Source organism: Nicotiana tabacum, chromosome 19, assembly GCF_000715075.1.
Source record: "Nicotiana tabacum cultivar K326 chromosome 19, ASM71507v2, whole genome shotgun sequence".
Classification (NCBI taxonomy): Eukaryota; Viridiplantae; Streptophyta; class Magnoliopsida; order Solanales; family Solanaceae; genus Nicotiana; species Nicotiana tabacum.
Genome location: NC_134098.1, coordinates 7,079,017 through 7,097,413, shown reverse-complemented (window position 1 = coordinate 7,097,413; position 18,397 = coordinate 7,079,017). Strand labels below are relative to the sequence as shown.

The window sequence follows — 18,397 nt, the reverse complement described above, 5'->3', positions numbered from 1 at the left end:
TGGTTAAAATCAAAAGATAAAAACAACAAGTGAAAAAACAGAGACTAAGACAGGATGTCACGGAACTTCTTTTTTCTGGTAATATCTGACCAATTTTTGCCAGGTTTTTCTTTATCCATTAATTCGATTCCTTAGAACTCAGATACTTTATGCGTTTCTTGGTATGACAAATGTCAAGTGAAAAATTATATACTATGTGTTTGTGGAATTTACTACCCGAACTCTTTGGTATGGGAAGAATGGACTCTGATATTTGAATTTCCTAACTGAACCTTTTCGTGTGGAATTTAGATACTTAATTATTCTATTCTTTGGTCTACTAGATATTATTTAGGAATTGGTAAAAGAAGAAATTAAATACTTTAACAATGATTAGGGATTTAAACTATGTAATTAAATTTTATTTATTATTGAAAAAGTAAAGACACTGATGGAAAGAAGTATCTGCTTTTTCATTCCCTGCCTTTACATGTATTTACACAATATATAAAAGAATATAAAAACGGTTACTTTATTCAATAAATGTACCATCCTTATTTGTGGGTCACGTGCTCACATGTACTAAAGTGAACAGTGGACAATGTGGACAAAATGGACAGTTGCTTTGCATCAAAAGGAGATAAAGAGCTTTGGTCAATATGATCAAGCTTTACTTCGTGCAGACCAAAGCTCCAATTTCTCTTTCCTTGTCTCTTCTTCTTCATCTCCAACTTTCTCAGTCATGGTGTCTTGTATCAAACAACCAGCTCCAACACCCCCCCTCAAGTTGGAGAAGGGTATAACCACACCCAACTTGCTAATAATGGAGTTGTGTGCTGGTCCTGTTAAGGGTTTAGTAAAAATGTCAGCCACCTGAGAATATAAAGGAATGTAAGAAAGAGAGATGATTCCGGCCAAAAATTATTGCCGAACAAAGTGACAATCTAACTCTGTATGCTTGGTACGCTCGTGAAAAACCGGGTTTTTCGCGATATGAATGGCGGCCTGACTGTCGGAGAAGAGATCTATTGGCAATGGAGGAGAAATCGAAAGATCAGTCAATAGACACACTAACCAGGTAACCTCTGCTGTGACTCTCCGCATAGATCTATACTCTGCTTCAGCAGAGGATAATGACACTGAGGTTTATTTCTTTGATTTTCAGGAGATGAGAGAACCCACAAAGATGATGAAGAACCCGTTAATGGACTTGCGAGATTGAGGACAAGATCATCAATCGGAATCACAGAAAGCAAGGAGCTGATAATTAGGCTTTGAATTCAGAAAAAGCCCTAATCCTGGGTCCTTAAGGAGATACACGAGGCCTAAATGGGGTTGACGAGACGTTTGCATGAATTGGCTAAGATGTTGCACCGCAAAGGACAAGTACGGCCTGGTGTGTGTTAGAAAATTCAACTTTTCTAACAATCGACGATAATAAGTGGGATCTTGGAGCAAAGTCCCCGCCTCTGCTTGCAATTTCTGAGTAGGATTCAAGGGAGTAGAAACTGGGCGCATGCTCAGGCAATCAAATTCAGACAAGAGATCTAAGGTAAAGCGCCTTTGAGTCAAAATTATTCCATGTGCTTCCCTTATAATCTCAAATCCCAAAAAATAATGTGCATCCCCTAGGTCCTTTATTTTAAATTCAAAGTGAAGGAAAGATTTGAAGTCTGCCTGCTCAGTAGAGTCATCCCTTGTAATTAGAATATCATCAACGTAAACTGCAACTATGGTAATCCTTCCTGCTGATTGTTTAAAAAATAAGGAATAATCATTTAAAGAATGTGAATATCCTTTAAAATTTAGAGCTGCAGTGAGCCTTGCATACCACAGCCTTGAGGCTTGCCGCAGTCTATCTAGTAATTTTTTCAAAAGACAGACATGATTGGGTGAAGGTGATGTTGTCCCTGCTGGAAATTTCATAAACACTTCTTCCTGCAAATCCCCATGCAGGAAGGCATTATTCACATCTAGTTGTGACACCTTCCATCCCCCTTTCAATGCAATAACAAGTAAGCACCTAATTGTTATCCTTTTTACAACTGGGAAAAATGTCTCAGTAAAGTCTATCCCTTCTCTTTGAGTGTCTCCCCTGATAACCAAACGAGCTTTGAATCTTTCCAAATATCCATCAGACTTGTATTTCACTTTGTAGACCCATTTGCAAGGAAGAGCTTTCTTTCCACTAGGTAAAGGTACAGCCTCCTAGGTTATGTTAAGTTCTAGAGCTTCTAATTCTTTTTCCATTACTTCCTGCCACCCTGTGTGTAAAGCTGTCTGTGAGTAAGAAGTAGGTTCAACAAGGTAGGAAGTGGAATTAAGTATAGACTGATTGACAGGAGAAAGAGTTATGAAGGGTAGAACCATGGGCTGGATTGGTGCAGTGAAGCAAGAGTTTGTAAGGTCTGTAAGAAAGACTGAGTTGCAAACATATTCCTGGAGATATGAGGGTGGATTATGTGTTCTAGTGGATTTCCTTACTTCAGGAAGGGATATAGGTAAGGGTGAATGAGGAAATGATCTAGGTTAGGAAATAGAACTTGTAGCTGAGGTTGAAGGAAGGATGCTAGAGTTGCTTGGGTTTGACAAAGTAGTCAGTGAAGGTAAGGGTGAGCTAGGAATACCGGGCTCATCCTTTATGTGTTCTGATAATGAGTCTATACTATGTTCCAGGGGTGATGTAATTGAAAAAAGGAATCTGTAGGTGTCGTAGTAGAGGCAAAAGGGTACTGATTTTCATAGAAGTATACATCTCTAGATACACTCACTCTTCTTGTATCCAACTCTAAAACTTTATAACCTTTCTGTCCCAAAGGATAACCTAAGAACACACAGGGATTTGCCCTTGGGTCAAACTTACCTGTTCCGCTAGTCAAAGTAGATATAAAGCAAAGGCAACCAAAACACTTCAATAGTTCATAAGAGGGTTTTTGTTTGAATAGAACAAAATAAGATGTCCTTCCTTTAAGCACTCTAGAAGGTAACCTATTATTCAAATATGTTGCAGTTAGTACACATTCTCCCCAATAAGGAAGAGGAAGCTTAGATTGAAACAACAAAGCCCTTGCAATTTTCAGAAGATGTCTGTACTTCCTCTCAACCACTCCATTCTGTTGAGGGGTTGCCACACATGATATTTGATGTAGCACTCCTTGAGATGCTAAAAATGCTGCCTCCTGAGAACCTTTCCCAAGTTCAAAAGTATTATTTGTTCTTATCTTTTGTACCTTTACACCAAACTGTCTTTCTACTATTGTGAGAAAATTTTTAAGGAGTCCAAAAGCATTGCTTTTGGTGCTCATAAGGAAAGTCCAAACCGCCCTACTATAATCATCTACAACTGTCAAGAAATACTTAAAACCATTGTAAGTTGACTCCTTGTAAGGTCCCCAAACATCTACATGGATTAACTCAAATACCCTTGTTGATTTAATTTGACTTAAAGGAAAAGAAATTATGGTTTGCCTAGCTTTAGGACAAATTTGATAGAAATAATCAGAGTTAGAAGGTACAGAAATAAAACTGAGATGTTTCATTGATGAAAAGGGCAATGCCCTAACCTAATGTGCCAAAGGCTTACATCTGAAACTGAGCTTGCAGAAAAAGGAAATGAGACTGACAATTGACTAAAGACATTTTGATTTAAAACTGAAAGTGGTACCATACTTGTGCTATTTCTAACTCCACTTGGTTCCAAAAAGTAGAGCCCATCCCTTGCCTTACCAAAAACTTGTGCGCTCTTCACTAAAGGCCCCTGCAACATACAGTTACTAGAGGTAAAAAAGAGAATAGAGTGAAATTGTAAGCAAAACCTGTTAACAGATAATAGATTGTATCTGAAACTAGGTACATGTAATACATTTTCTAAAATGAAATCAGGAAGAGTAGATATTCTTCTTATGTGAGTGACAGTGACTTTGAAAGAATTAGGCAAATTTATATTTAATGGAACTAGGAGAGGTGTTAAGGAAATAAAGGCATTTGAGTCAAAACATATGTGTTCAGATGCTCCAGAATCAATAATCCATGAACCAGAATTAAAAACTGAAAGACAAGTTCTAGAATATCTAGCAATAGTACCAGCCACAACATTTGCATTGATATCTGTTCCAGAATTTCCTGAATTTGCACCTTTAATCTGCTTGATTAATTGTACCAGCTGTGAAAATTGATCATGTGAGAGGTGTTGATTGAGTACTTCATTTTGATTGCTGATGTTCTGATCTGATTCCTCAATTTGAAATGCTCCATTGCTGTGAACTTGATTTCCCTTTGTGAATTCAAAGTTTTCTAGGAAACCTGTAATTTTGTAGCAATCACTGACAGTATGACCTACTTTCTTGCAATAACTGCATGTTACATTAGGGTTAAACTTAGTTTTCTTTCCCTTGAAAGTTGTGTTCCTTTGAGTAGAGTTAGTCACTTTTTGGATGCTGTTCCCAAATTTTTGATGTTGCATTGGGTTCCTTTGCATCTGCCTTGCACTCTTTTGTGCAAAGTTATTTTGATTCGTTCCAATAAAAGATGAAGAATCTGGAGAAATGAGTGGGTTAGAAAAAACTTCTTTCTGGCTTTCATCTTGCAATACTAGGGAATATGCATGGTTTATGCTTGGTAGGGGGTTCATCATTAGGATGATTCCCCTTGCTTGGCCATAACTATCATTTAAACCGATAAGAAACTGAATAAGCCTTTCATTATCTAGTGACTTTTTTAATTTTTGCTTTCCTTCACAGACACACAAGCTACTGCACTTCACATCACAATTAAGTGAATCCAATTCATCCCATAAACATTTGAGTTTTGTACAGTAGCTTGCTATGTCACTAGTTTCCTGTACTAACCTTGATAATTCCTTCCTCAGGTGATAGAGCTTAGCTCCATTTAACTGACCAAACCTATGTTCAAGGCTGGTCCAGAGATCTTTAACAGATTTAGAGTAAATGACACTGTCTCCTATGTCTTTGGACAATGAGTTAAGCAACCAGGATGTTACCATGTCATTACACCTGCTCCAAGGCTGATAGTCTCTGGAAGTGAGAGCTGGAGCAGGGCAAGCACCATTGATGAATCCTATTTTATTTTTAGCAGATAGTGCTATAAGCACAAACCTTCTCCATCCTTGGATTTCTTTTCCATCAAAAGCTGTGTTGACAAGAGACATTCCCTGTGCATCAGAAGAATGAAGAAAATATGCATGGTTTGAGTTGATGGTAGGGATTCCTCCAGTGGTATTCAGATCCACTGTGTTTGCAGTGTTATCAGACATTGTTTAAAATTGATATGAAGATGAGGAAGACGACTGATGGATCGAGCTTTCACTGCTCTGATACCATGTAAGAATATTAAAAAAACAAAGACATTGATGGAAAGAAGTTTCTGCTTTTTCATTCCCTGCCTTTACATGTATTTACACAGTATATAAAAGAATATAAAAATGGTTACTTTATTCAATAAATGTACTATCCTTATTTGTGGGTTACGTGCTCGCATGCACTAAAGTGAACAGTGGACAAAATGGACAGTTGCTTTGTATCAAAAGGAGATAAAGAGCTTTGGTCAATATGATCAAGCTTTACTTCATGCAGACCAAAGCTCCAATTTCTCTTTCCTTGTCTCTTCTTCTTCATCTCCAATTTTATCGGTCATGGTGTCTTGTATCAAATAACCAGCTCCAATATTTATTAATTTTTAATCATGATAAGTGTCTCTAATCCAAGTACGAACGTGGAGAAATCAAAAGACGAGAAATGAAAGGGAGTTAAATCTATAAAAAAAAAAGTAAGATCTATATATAAACGAAAAAAGAGGAAGTATTTGACAATACTCTATCATTGCTGAAATTGAAAAACTAATGATTTTACACAATATTTCTACTTTGGTCCTATTAATTTCGGCGGTTTCCAATGCAAGGGCTTTGAGTGGACCGCAGACTGTGATGTTCAAATTTGGATCCATTATTACTATAACTCATTTTGTCCATAAATGGTTTTTTTTACGATTTATTTTTTCAAAAAATGTGGTTGTTCATAAAATTTTATAAGTGAGATTTTTAAAAATAAGTGTTTCAAGTGAAATGCATGTCCAAATATAATTATAAATTTTAAATATTATTTTTCAACTTAATTTCAAATATTATTTTTCAAAATTTTTACTTTTTACGTCCAAACGCCTACTTAGGCTCATCTGAAAAACTATTTTAACTGAGAGAGAAGAAGAGGGAAAGATGAAAATAAGGGAATATATGGCGTTGGGTTGCTTTGCAAATTGACAATTCTAGTATGATTCACGTGTTATCTAGCAAATTGATAATTCTAGGATGTTGTCAACCTTATTCCTCACTTCTTGACTAAGAATTGGGTAGTCTGTATTGCTTATATTGGTGGCCCTTCATCCCCTCACTTGGGTTCTAGTTAGTTTTTTTGGTTGCTTTGCCTTCTTAAAGAAAAAGTTTGATTGTTGGAAAAATTGTCAAAAAGTAGGTTTTGGGTACAATTTTAGCCATTTCATGCCCTTCATTTTCTGGCAACTGACGCGCATACCACGAGGCCTTTTATGGTCGTTTAGACCACACGCTTTTCTTATTAGTTCGTTAAAAAAAATATATTTTTATAATTGAAAATAATCTAACTTTAAAATCTTCATTTTACACATTTTATCCTTAATGAGATCACACAAATATCATGATCCCACAAAGTTTTAATCCCTTAAGCTTTTAACACCATAAGTTTCAAAAATCTTCTTTCTTTTCTTTAAATTTGGTACGCAATTAAACTATCTAAAGTACAAGCTAACGAATGTAAAAAGAGTTTCCATGCAATTGTTGGGTGGTTATACGGGGGATGTAGTATATATATCATCTTCCCACGGCACCTTACTAAAATTAACAGAAAATGTTACTCGACATTCTCTAATGAAAACAATCATATATCTTGAAAAGACTAAACCGATGGGATAACTATCACATGCGTCATGATCGAGCTCGATGGGGACGTTAGGTTATAATCCGATCAAGTTGTTAAAAAAAAATCATATAGTTTAACACCACATTCTTCCTGAAAAATGAGGGGACTATCTGTATACGGTCGAAATAGATTTCGGCCTTCGTACGTCCGATCAAGTTCGAATGATGATCGATCGAAGTGAGACTCCGAAGATGGAACAAACAAGCCTCGAACCCAAGGGCCGATCCATGTCGAGTTCGACGTCGTTATCGAGTTCGAATCCAAATCGAACTATGATGCAGAGTAAAGCTATCATGCTTATGATTCAGAAACCAACCAACATTGACCCCGAATCAATTCGAGAGCTCGAGTCCGAATCGAGCTCGGGCCAAGATCGAGAGCTCGAGTCAAAATCGAGCTCAAGCCAAGATCGAGGGCTCGAGGCAAGATCGAGCTCACGGACAAAAGCCGTTGAAATTCCACTAGTGAGAATCTTGGCAGAAATTGTGGAAAAACTGATTTATTATGGGTCTCCCACTGAGTATTTTTTATTATGCTTAGAGCAAGGTCCATCTACTATAAAGGGCATGGTTATCATTTATGAAAAGGTAGGTTTTGCGATGCTTACATTGTAATTAAAACACTATATTCTCCCATAGAAAAGAATCGTTCTTTCAGGCTTCTTAAATTGATTCTACTTGTTGAGTCCTAAGATTCATTTTCTTTACAACCTTATCTATTTCGCATTCTTTGCAGTCCATATTTATATTTCTATTTATCCTTACAATTTGTATTAAGTTGCGCCACATATCCTTGGAACTACGTATAAATTCAACTCTATCTATTTTTCGGGTAAACAAATGCATCTATTATATTTTATATATATGGCTTAGTTTGGCGAGAACAAAGTTTAAAAATATAAACACAACTTTTAATCTTGTGGTCTAAAACTAAAATACGTGTAATGTACCAAAAATGGATTTTGAATCATGTGATTTTTAAAAGGTCGTATCATTCCTATAAGAAAATGTCATTAAGAGTAAATTAGAAACGTTAGGATTAAAAGCTTACCAAATATATAAAGTGTGGAGTATTTCTTAAAGAGAATTAAATCCAACTCCCCTTTATTTTCTAGTCTCTCCATTTCTCCAAGTTCCTACTTAGATTGGAGATATTTCTCATAGTTAAATATCAAAGAATGAGATTTAATTGAATAAATTAAAGTCCTAACCATAGTTAAAGTATTTAATTTTTTCTTTTATCCATTCCCAAATATAATTTTTGTCTCTCTTAGTAATAGAACTTCCTATAGTTCCTCCCTCTTCGTGCCAAAATACATATGCTCTTAAGGCAACACCGAAAATCATAGCACCAGAGAAAATCTTTCAGATTTTTATCATGAAAATCAAGTTCTTGAAGGTCATTGTTAGGTTAAAATCAACAGAAAAAAATAACAAGTGAAAAAACAGAGAATAAGACAGGAAGTCACGAAACTTCATTTTTCTGGTAATATCTCACCAATTTTTGTCAGGTTTTACTTTATCCATTAATTCGATTCCTTAGAACTCAGATACTTTATGCTTTTCTTGGTGTGGCAAATGTCAAGTGAAAAATTATATACTATGTGTTTGTGAAATTTACTATCCGAACTCTTTGGTATGGGAAGAATGGACTCTGATATTTGAATTTCTTGACTGAACCTTTTCGTGTGGAATTTCGATACTTAATTATTCTATTCTTTGGTCTACTAGCTAGATATTATTTGGGAATTGATAAAAGAAGAAATTAAATACTTTAATAATGATTAGAGATTTAAACTATTCAATTAAATTTTATTTATTAATTTTAATCATGATAAGTATCTCTAATCCAACGGACATGGAGAAATCAAAAGACTAGAAATGAATGGGAGTTGAATCTATAAAAAAAAGTAAGACCTATATATAAACGAAAAAAGAGGAAGTACTTGACAATACTCTATCATTCTCAAATTGAAAAACTAATGATTTAACACAATATTTCTACTTTGGTCCTATTAATTTCGGCGGTTTCCAATGCAAGGGCTTTGAGTGGACCGCAGACTGTGATGTTCAAATTTGGATCCATTATTACTATAACTCATTTTGTCCATAAATGTTTTTTTTACGATTTGTTTTTTCAAAAAATGTGGTTGTCCATAAATTTTTGTAAGTGAGATTTTTAAAAATGAGTGTTTCAATAAATTTTTGAAATTTTTTCCCCCACTCATAAAATTGAATATATTTTTCAAGTGAAATGCATGTCCAAATATAATTATAAATTCTAAATATTATTTTTCAACTTAACTCCAAATATCACTTTTTAAAATTTTTACTTTTTACGGCCTACTTAGGCGCATCTGAAAAACTAGTTTTTAACGGAGAGAGAAGTAGAGGGAAAGATGAAAATAAGGGAATATATGGTGTTGGGTTGCTTTGCAAATTGACAATTCTAGTATGATTCACGTGTTATCTAGCAAATTGATAATTCTAGGATGTTGTCAACCATATTCCTCACTTCTTGACTAAGAATTGGGTAGTCTGTATTGCTTATATTGGTGGCCCTTCATCCCCTCACTTGGGTTCTAGTTAGTTTTTTTGGTTGCTTTGCCTTCTTAAAGAAAAAGTTTGATTGTTGGAAAAATTATCAAAAAGTAGGTTTGGGGTACAATTTTAGCCATTTCATGCCCTTCATTTTCTGGCAACTGACGCATACCACGAGGCCTTTTTTGGTCGTTTAGACCACACGCTTTTCTTATTAGTTCATTAAAAAAAATATGTTTTTACAGTTAGAAATAATCTAACTTTAAAATCTTCATTTTATATATTTTACCCTTAATGAGATCACACAAATATCATGATCCCACAAATCTTTAACCATAATTGAGCTAGTGGCAAATAAATATTAGCTAAACCAAATAATATTCCAGGGCAAATTCTCCTGCCACTACCAAAGGGAAGATATTCAAAATTATTACCAGTAAAATCTACTGAGCTCTGCTCAAATCTCTCAGGCTTAAAGTTTTCTGCATCATCCCAATATTTCGGATCTCTTCCGATAGCCCAAACATTAACCATTACTTTCGATTTCAAAGGAATAGTAAAGCCATTTATATTTGTTTCTTCCCTACATTCTCTTGGGAGCATAAGTGGAAGTGGAGGATGGAGTCTTAAAGTTTCTTTAATGACTAATTTTAGGTATTTCAACTCTTCGACATCATTTTCATCAAAAGTTTCTATTCTGCGAAAGACTTCTCTTACCTCTGCTTGAGCTTTGGCGAATACACTTGCATTCCTAATCAGTTCCACCATAGCCCAGTCAATTGTGGTTGATGTTGTTTCTGTCCCCGCGGCAAACATGTCCTACATTTATGAGAAAGTTACATTGTCAAATTATCTCACGTGTGTTATTTATCTTGTACAAACTCCTTGACCAACTTCTACTGAAATATTCAAAATTTCAAATAGCCTGTTTATCTAGACTTGTGCTACTAAATACTAATACCAGTATGTACTATAATGAAAGGAACATCTATTTATCTAGACCAAAATTATTTCTTGATTTGTATAATGAAAGAAATACTATTTCTTTATCATACAGTAAGATTTTGCTACTCTTTTCATTATCCTAGAATGCTAAGTTCTGATGGCTGACTTAATCTTTTCATTATACTTTCCAAAAGTGTAAATTCCAGCTTTATGAAAGCATCATTAGTAGTCATATTTGAAAGCTAACTGAATCGACTCTCTCTAAGTACCAAAAATAATTATTGAATAGAATTGATGCAATTTGAAACGTGGTCTTAAATATAATATAATATTTGTGTGGTCTTAAATGTATGCTAAAATAATACTCCTCCTATTTAATTTATTATGTGAAATAAATTTTTTTGAAATTTGTGGTCTTAAATATAGTATAATATTTGTACGGTTATAAATTTTTTAAAACTATTAGATCTTAAACATGTTAAAATATTTGTTAGCTATAAAAATTTATTTCTAAATTTAGAAAAAAGTTAGTCTTTCTTGGAACAGACAATACAAAAAAATAGAGCCACGAATAAAGGGACTAATTAGAGAAGACTTTTACTTACATAAATAATAGCTTTGATGTTGTCGTTGGTGATTGGAAATTGAAGGTCTCCATCTTTCATAAGTCTTAGTAGTACATCAATTAAATCTTCACCTCCTAATTGACCATTGAACTTGCCAGTTGCAAGATTTTTCTTGTGCTCATTTATGACATTATCAACAATGGAATCTACCTTATGGTGGAGATTCATAACTTTATCCCTTTTTCCAGTGAGCACATGAAGAAACTTTAGTGAAGGGAATATGTCAGCCACATCAAGCCCTTCCAGTAAAGCTGTAACATTTTTCATTACTTGTATAAATTCATCTTGCTCCTTGAATACTGTCCCAAATGCTGATCGACAGATTATAAAGCTCGTGAATAGAGAGATCCTTTTTGTAAAATTAACTGGCTTATCAGAAGATGATCGAAAAAATTGAATGAGACGAAAAACTTCATCTCGTCTAATCGAGCTAAATGACCGAATATTTTTGGTATTGAGCACTTCCAAGACACAAATTTTACGCATTTGTCTCCAGTAATCGCCATAGGGAGCAAAGGCAATATCGGAAGAGTTATACAAGACAATTTCGGCTGCCAAAAGTTTTGGCCTAGATGCAAAAGCGAGGTCATGAGTTTTTAGTACTTCTTTTGCTATCTCAGGTGAAGTAACCACAACCACAGAAACTTCACCTAGTTTAAGATGCATAAGTGGTCCATATTTTTTAGCTAAATCTCTTAGGATACGATGTGGAAGTCCACCTACCATATGAAGCATACTTCCAAGAATAGGTAGTTTCCATGGACCTGGAGGCAATCTTTTGGCTTGGTTTTTCGAATTCATCCATTTCTTTAATAGAAAGAGGAAAGATGCAAAAAGGAAGATGGAAACCAAGTTCAAAAACATCATTTTAGGAGTGAAAAGGAAGGTTTATTTAGTCCAATTGGTTTTCCAAAGAGTTGTGGCATATGCTCTTTTATAGAGTTTTGTTTTGGCAAGAAATGGATTTTGTAGTAAAGACAAATACGAAAGGTATATTTATTTTTTTAGCAATTTTTGTTTTTCATAAGTCTGATAAAAACAGTAGGTCTTTGTTTATTTCCCAGCTAAGCTTTCTTCTCAGAAATAATTTGGCTGACTTTATGAACAAAAATGATGTAAGCAATTTAATTTTAATGGACAAACTATTGTGGAGCCGAATATGAATTTATATTTGTTATCCACGCTAGCAAAGTTCTTAGTAAGCAATGAAAGAAGTGGTTGTGTAAAGAAGAAAAGAAAAATAATTACAATATATTATTTATTAAAGAAGGGGTTGTGTAAGAATATATAACTCTCCGTATTATTTTATATGACATGCTTTTTTCTTAGTCTAACTAAAAAACGAATGATACCTTCCTTTTTTGGAAACTATTTAATCTTAGTATTTTCATTTACTTTTTCTACCTAAATTATTGGGATCCACTTGATAAAAAAAGTTTATTCTCTTATTAGAAGAGAGAAAATTATTTGAAATTAATACATTTCAGAAGTTGTCAAAATTCCGAATTAACGGGTTAAAATAATTGCTGGTTTTTATATTTAAATTACTTGTAATATAGAATCTGTTACTCTGTCAATCTATAGAATTTGGTCGCTAGTATTAAATAGCATGCTTGATTAGGCATATCAAATTCTTATCAACGAATTTTACGAGCTTGCGCCTTGACCATACAAACCCTCTTTCTCGAATGTAACTTTCCTTTTTTAAAAAAATTGGAGAAGAATAGTGTACCACATCAAAGCCCACAAAGATTGTCGTTTTATTTCCCTTTGCTGGTCCTACTTCGATGATGTGTAGAGTAAGTAAGGCTAATTAATTATTGACTTGTGGTTGTTAGGCATGCTCTATAAATAAAAAGGCAGCTTTCCTACCCTAGTTAGTGTGACCCACCTGGAATAAGTACATCTTCCAAATAAATGAGAATTCGAATGAATCTCTAATTTGTAATGGAATATAGCTCAAAGGAATAATATGAAACAAGAAAAAACAAGTTAGAGATATAGAGAAAAGAGATAAGAGATTCTTATTTTTTTCATGTATTCAAGTGTATTTTTCAAGCATATACAATATCACTTCTCATCCACTATTTATAGTATTGCACAGAGGTATACCAATGAATACCGTAAACATGTCATTAAACATTTGAAATCATGGAGAAAAATTATGGGGGAGATCATGGAGTTACAATCATAATTCCACAAGTATTAAAGTAGTGAGAGTTATGGAGATAATGGAGAAGAGTAGTGAGCATTACTCCTTTAGTAGTTATGGACATCCACCATAATTCAATATTTTATGACACTCCCCCTTGGATGTCCATAGATAATGTGCCTCGTTAAAACCTTACTTGGGAAAAAAACCCTACGGAAAAATATTCTAGTGAAGGAAATAGAGTACACATATCATGTAATATGCATTGCTTGCTGCCTCATTAAAAACCTTGCCAGAAAAACTCAGTGGGATAAAACCGTAGCTAAGGAAAAAAGAGTACAACGTGTATTGCCCCCCCTCCCCCCGGTTGAAAAATCACTTTACTTTTCGGAAATGACACATTCCAATCTCGTATAGCAGCTTCTCAAATGTTGAGGTTGGTAATGATTCATTGAACATATCCACCAAAGTATCAATCAAATAAATTTATTAAACATCTACATCACCAATCAGCCGAAGATCATGTTTGAAAAGAACTTAGGTGAAATGTGCTTTATTTTGTCGCCTTCAAAATATTCTTCTTTCAATTGAGTAAAGCAAGCAACATTGTCATCAGTATTATTGAAATCTTCTATTTCAAAGAAAAGCCACACATCTATTGTGTATTGAGGCACTTGCTTTATCAGTTGTTAATATCTTGGCATGAGTTGAATCAACAATTGGCAGTCTTGTGAAAGTATAATATGGCAGTACCCTCATATATGTAACAATCTGATTGGTCATTTTGAGCATTTGCACCCGATTCAGTGTTGCGAGGGATTAAGTAGCCTCACGCGATAGATTATGACTTGCGTGTATGGTCATATTTAGTTTTCGAGTTGTTCGGAATGAATTTGAAACGAATGATTCTTAACTAAGAAGCTTGAAATTTAAAGAGTTGACCGGAAGTTAACTTTTCACTAGATGACTCAGGAATGGATTTTTGATGGTTTTGTTAGCTTCATATGGTGATTTTGTACTCGGGCGTATGCTCAGATTTTAAATTGGAGGTCCCAAAATGATTTTGCGTAATTTTTCGAAAAATTGTTAACTTTGATTTCCAAAATTTGTCCATAATTAGATTATTGTTGATACATGGTCCCTATTTGGAATCAGAGAGTTCGAGCAGCTTCGTAACAATATTTATGACTTGTGTGAAAAATTCAAAGTTATTCCGAGGTGCTTAGGCACGTTTTCTAGCTGTCACGACCCAAAATCCCCTAAAGATCGTGATGGTGTCCAACGTTGCCGTCAGGCAAGCCAACGGTGAATTATCAATTTAGTTACTAATTTTAATAATTTTGAAATCATAAATCTCATTAAATAAATAAAATAAACATCGGGTACTCGTAATATCCCATGATTTCTCTTTATCAATTTCCGTATAAAGTATAAATTATAAGGTAAAATGATAATAATTACGTGAACTATAATAATGAACATCCAGTAGAAACCTCCAAAATCCGGCATCACAAGTGCATGAGCATCTACTAGGAAATACAATAAAATACAACGTCTGTCTGGAATACAAGTTAGACAGGAGAATGTAAATAACTCTGATGGAGACTATGTATGATGCAGATCGTAACATAGAATGCAGCTCACCGTAAAGTCCCCGCAATAGCCGTGACTTTGCGCCCCAAAGACCACCAGATATATATATACCTGCACAATAAGTGCAATAACTGTAGCATGAATACGTAAATCAACGCGTACCTAGTAAGTATATAGCCTAACCCCGGAGAAGTAGTGACGGTAGTTCGACATCGACATTTACTAGTGGTCCAATAAATCAAATACAGTAATTAGTAAACAAATATGAGGCAAGGTAAATAAACAGTATAAACAAATATAGGTACGTGGTACAATCCTCCTCTGAACAGTAAACTCAAGCTCTCAATTATCGGTTACCTCCTCAACCAGAGTATGTATGTAAAACGGTCCCCACAAGATAGGCCGTCACAACTCAAATTAGGAAAACTCACAGTAATACTGGCTTCTTGTCAAATATTATGCACGGTTCTGCCGAGGCGAACAGACCGATCCCATATGAGTATTTTATAGAAATGTCGAGGCAAACGACCCGATCCCATAAGAGTATTTTATAGGAATGCCGAGGCGAATGGTTTGATCCCATAAAAATATGATATTGCCGAGGCAAATAGTCCAATCCTATAAGAATATGATACTGCTGAGGCGAACGACCCATTCTCATAAGAATATGATACTGCCGAGATGAACAGTCCGATCCCATAAAAATATGAAACTGCCGAGGGGAACGGCCCGATCCATAAGAATATCCTTGACCCCACTCATGAATATACGTGTGAGTTATGAATTTAAGGAAACTTTTCGATGAAAACACACAACGCGGGAGAAGTTCGCAGGGGAGGCACAATTATTCTGTGGCTAATCAAGTAGCTCGTCAAATCTATACAATTGCAAGTCTATTACCTCACGCAAACCTAGTCTCGATGAGTAACACGAAGAAAGGAAATAAACATGCAAGGATAACTCAAATAATACAAATAAGGCATGACATGAACCTAAGTCTACCCGGACATAATCAGAAATTCTAGCATACGCACGGACACTCGTCACCTCATACGTGCTTAGCTCCCACAACATGTAACACATAAGAATATAACACATACGGGATAAATTTCCCCTCACAAGGTTAGACATGAGACTTACTTCGCTCTGAAGTTCCATCACCGGCTGCGACTCTCTAACACCCCAAACGGATTGCCATCGACCCGAAACTAGTCAAACAATGTGCAACCAATAGAAATATACTCCAATACTCATAATTAACCAATTTATAACAATTCTCAATTCTACTCGAAAGGTCAATAAAGTCAACCCTCGGGCTCATGTGCCCGAATTCCTATCATTTTCGAAGATAAACGTTACCCATAACATTACGAACTCAAATATGTGATTTATTCCTAATTCCATTTCCAAAATCGTGGTCAAAATCCAAAATACCAATTTTTAGGTTTTCTCTTAAAATCTCAAAATTTCTATAATTTTTCATGTTAAAGCCTTATGATATTCATGAAATTAACTTGCAATCTGTGGGAATCACTTAACTCATGTTGCTTGATATATAACTCCTCAAAATATCTCCCCAAATTCGTCTATCCAAGTGAAAAAGAGAAATGAGAGCTAAGTCTCGATTTAGCAGCACCTGCGGAAAATTCCATCGCAGGTGCGGTTCTCTCTAGGCCCAGGAAAATATGCTTCTGCGGATCAAATTCTGCTCCTATGTGACCGCTTCTGCGGTCCAGCCCTCGCTCATATGCACTCGCACATGCGGAGACCTTCCGCTTCTGCGATTCCAGCTGCCTAGCTCGCTTTCCGTCTCTACGGGGAAATCTTCGCATCTGCGAGCTCCCAAATACGGATATACCCTCATATGACACGTGGTGTTCTCATACTACACTTCGCCATATTGTTTTGCAGATCCAGGTGTTGGAGGTAGCAGACCCAAGCGAGGATTTAAGATAAAGCTGATTTGATCGTCGCAGTCCCTTGGAGTCCTTTACTTATATTTATACTGCCAGTTCACTATCCGAACAGTATTATATTTTGAGATATTTCTATATATTCAGTTAGAGCTCATGGCTTTGTACTACCTAGTTTTGGGAATATGTTGTGATCGTCACTGTGTTGGCTTGTATCATATTTGTTTTTGCATATACATTTTACTCTGCTTGTTATATCATGTTTATTGGTTTAACTGTTGTAAGTGATTATCTTACCTAGTTTTAGGGATTAGGTGTCATCATGACCTCTATGGAGGGATTCGGGTCGTGACAGGTATGTTTGGATGAATAAAGTCATTAGTCAACTTTAATTCGGCGAAGATCCTTGTTGGACGAGAGAATTCCATGACTTGTTTGTCACGACCCAAACTGATGGGCCACGACTGGCACCTGGTACCTTACTCAACCGAGTACCAACGTAACGTATCTTTCTTATTACATCATCATATACACGTGACATACAGGCCTAATAGGCCAACATGATTATTTATAAACTCAAAATATAAGCCGACAAGGCCATACACGCATTCGTATACATGACATCTGTCTGCAAGCCTCTAAGAGTAAACACTTATCACAAAGGTTGGGGCAGGGCCCCGCCATACCAAACAATACACGTCTAAATTATACCGACTAAACAAGCAACTCCGGAGCTAATGGAGCGCACCAACATCTTCCGTTGATCTGATGGCCTACTTGGAGGACTCTCGACCTGTCTATCAGAACCTGCGGGTATAAAACACAATGTCCCCAAGCAAAAGAGACGTCAGTACGAATAATGTACCGAGTATGTAAGGCACATAAATAAGTACATAACAGACATAGAAGAAATATATAGTAAATGACTCAACCTGTAAGTCTGGATAACTCTGTAAATCATGTAATAATTATAGTGTCATGCATATGCGTATGAATGTCATGTCGTGCATAGGTACATGTTTCATAACATCATCAGGCCTCTGAGGGCATCCCATCATATCATCTCGACCATTGTGGGCAAAATTATCAACGTATACCAGCTGATCAGGTGGTGGTGCGTATATAACGCCATAATCTTTCCCATATCCCATATACAATATATATACGCGTATATAACACTATCTGGTCATGGGTCAATGCGCATGTATAAATGCATGAAATGCATATGAAATACGTTAATAAAATCTCTAAGTATGTCATAAGACCATTATGCCTCTGATTAATATCATGAAATAAACTTTACCAACTTACGTATTTTTTGAGACCCATGAACAGATGATAAAATAATATGACACGTGGGGAATCAAGAACATAAGCATCTCTATTATATAAATAGAGTCATGGATGAAAATTGTACATTTTCTCGTTTCGTTTGTGTCGTATGGATTATGCCGAAAGAAATAAGGGATAGCCTTAACATACCTGGAGTAGGGAAAAATCCGTATGATATTCTTGGAAAAGGTTGCACTGTACTCCTTTAGAACCGCAAAATTTTACGTTGCTACGGTTCTAACAATTCTCGTTGGAATTGTTTGGTTGCAAGAAGTTTGGTTGAAATCTTGTAAGAATTGCTTGAAAATGCTATGAAATCTCCCGTTTTGAATAGAATATTGAAGCAACT

The 18,397-nt window shown here is 35.4% G+C and overlaps 1 protein-coding gene across 4 annotated transcripts; it reads right to left on the bottom strand.

The window, feature by feature from the left end:
* Positions 1–431: 431 nt before the first annotated feature.
* LOC107765208 (uncharacterized) lies at positions 432–12,266 on the bottom strand. Of its 4 annotated transcripts, none has more exons than XR_012703182.1 (5): positions 11,038–12,266; positions 10,205–10,306; positions 4,063–5,149; positions 3,649–3,736; positions 432–821 (listed from the first exon to the last, which is right to left on the bottom strand). XR_012703182.1 is itself a non-coding variant. In XM_075239625.1 (4 exons), exons 1-4 carry the CDS (start codon positions 11,923–11,925, stop codon positions 3,702–3,704), a joined length of 2,112 nt encoding a protein of 703 aa, XP_075095726.1. In that variant the 5' UTR covers positions 11,926–12,266; the 3' UTR covers positions 3,498–3,701. The 4 variants fall into 4 exon arrangements, 2 of the variants coding, with proteins under 2 accessions (XP_075095726.1, XP_075095727.1); XR_012703183.1 differs by having other exon boundaries at positions 685–821; positions 4,114–5,149; XM_075239625.1 differs by lacking the exon at positions 432–821 and having other exon boundaries at positions 3,498–3,736.
* Positions 12,267–18,397: the final 6,131 nt, after the last annotated feature.

Coding starts and splice junctions, on each gene's coding strand:
- LOC107765208 (XM_075239625.1), bottom strand. CDS start 11,925: ATGATGTTTTTGAACTTGGTTTCCATCTTCCTTTTTGCATCTTTCCTC. Junction 5,150..10,204: donor TCGCCAAAGCTCAAGCAGAG/GTAAGAGAAGTC, acceptor TCTGATGCACAG/GGAATGTCTCTTGTCAACAC. Junction 3,737..4,062: donor CAATGCAAATGTTGTGGCTG/GTACTATTGCTA, acceptor TGTATGTTGCAG/GGGCCTTTAGTGAAGAGCGC.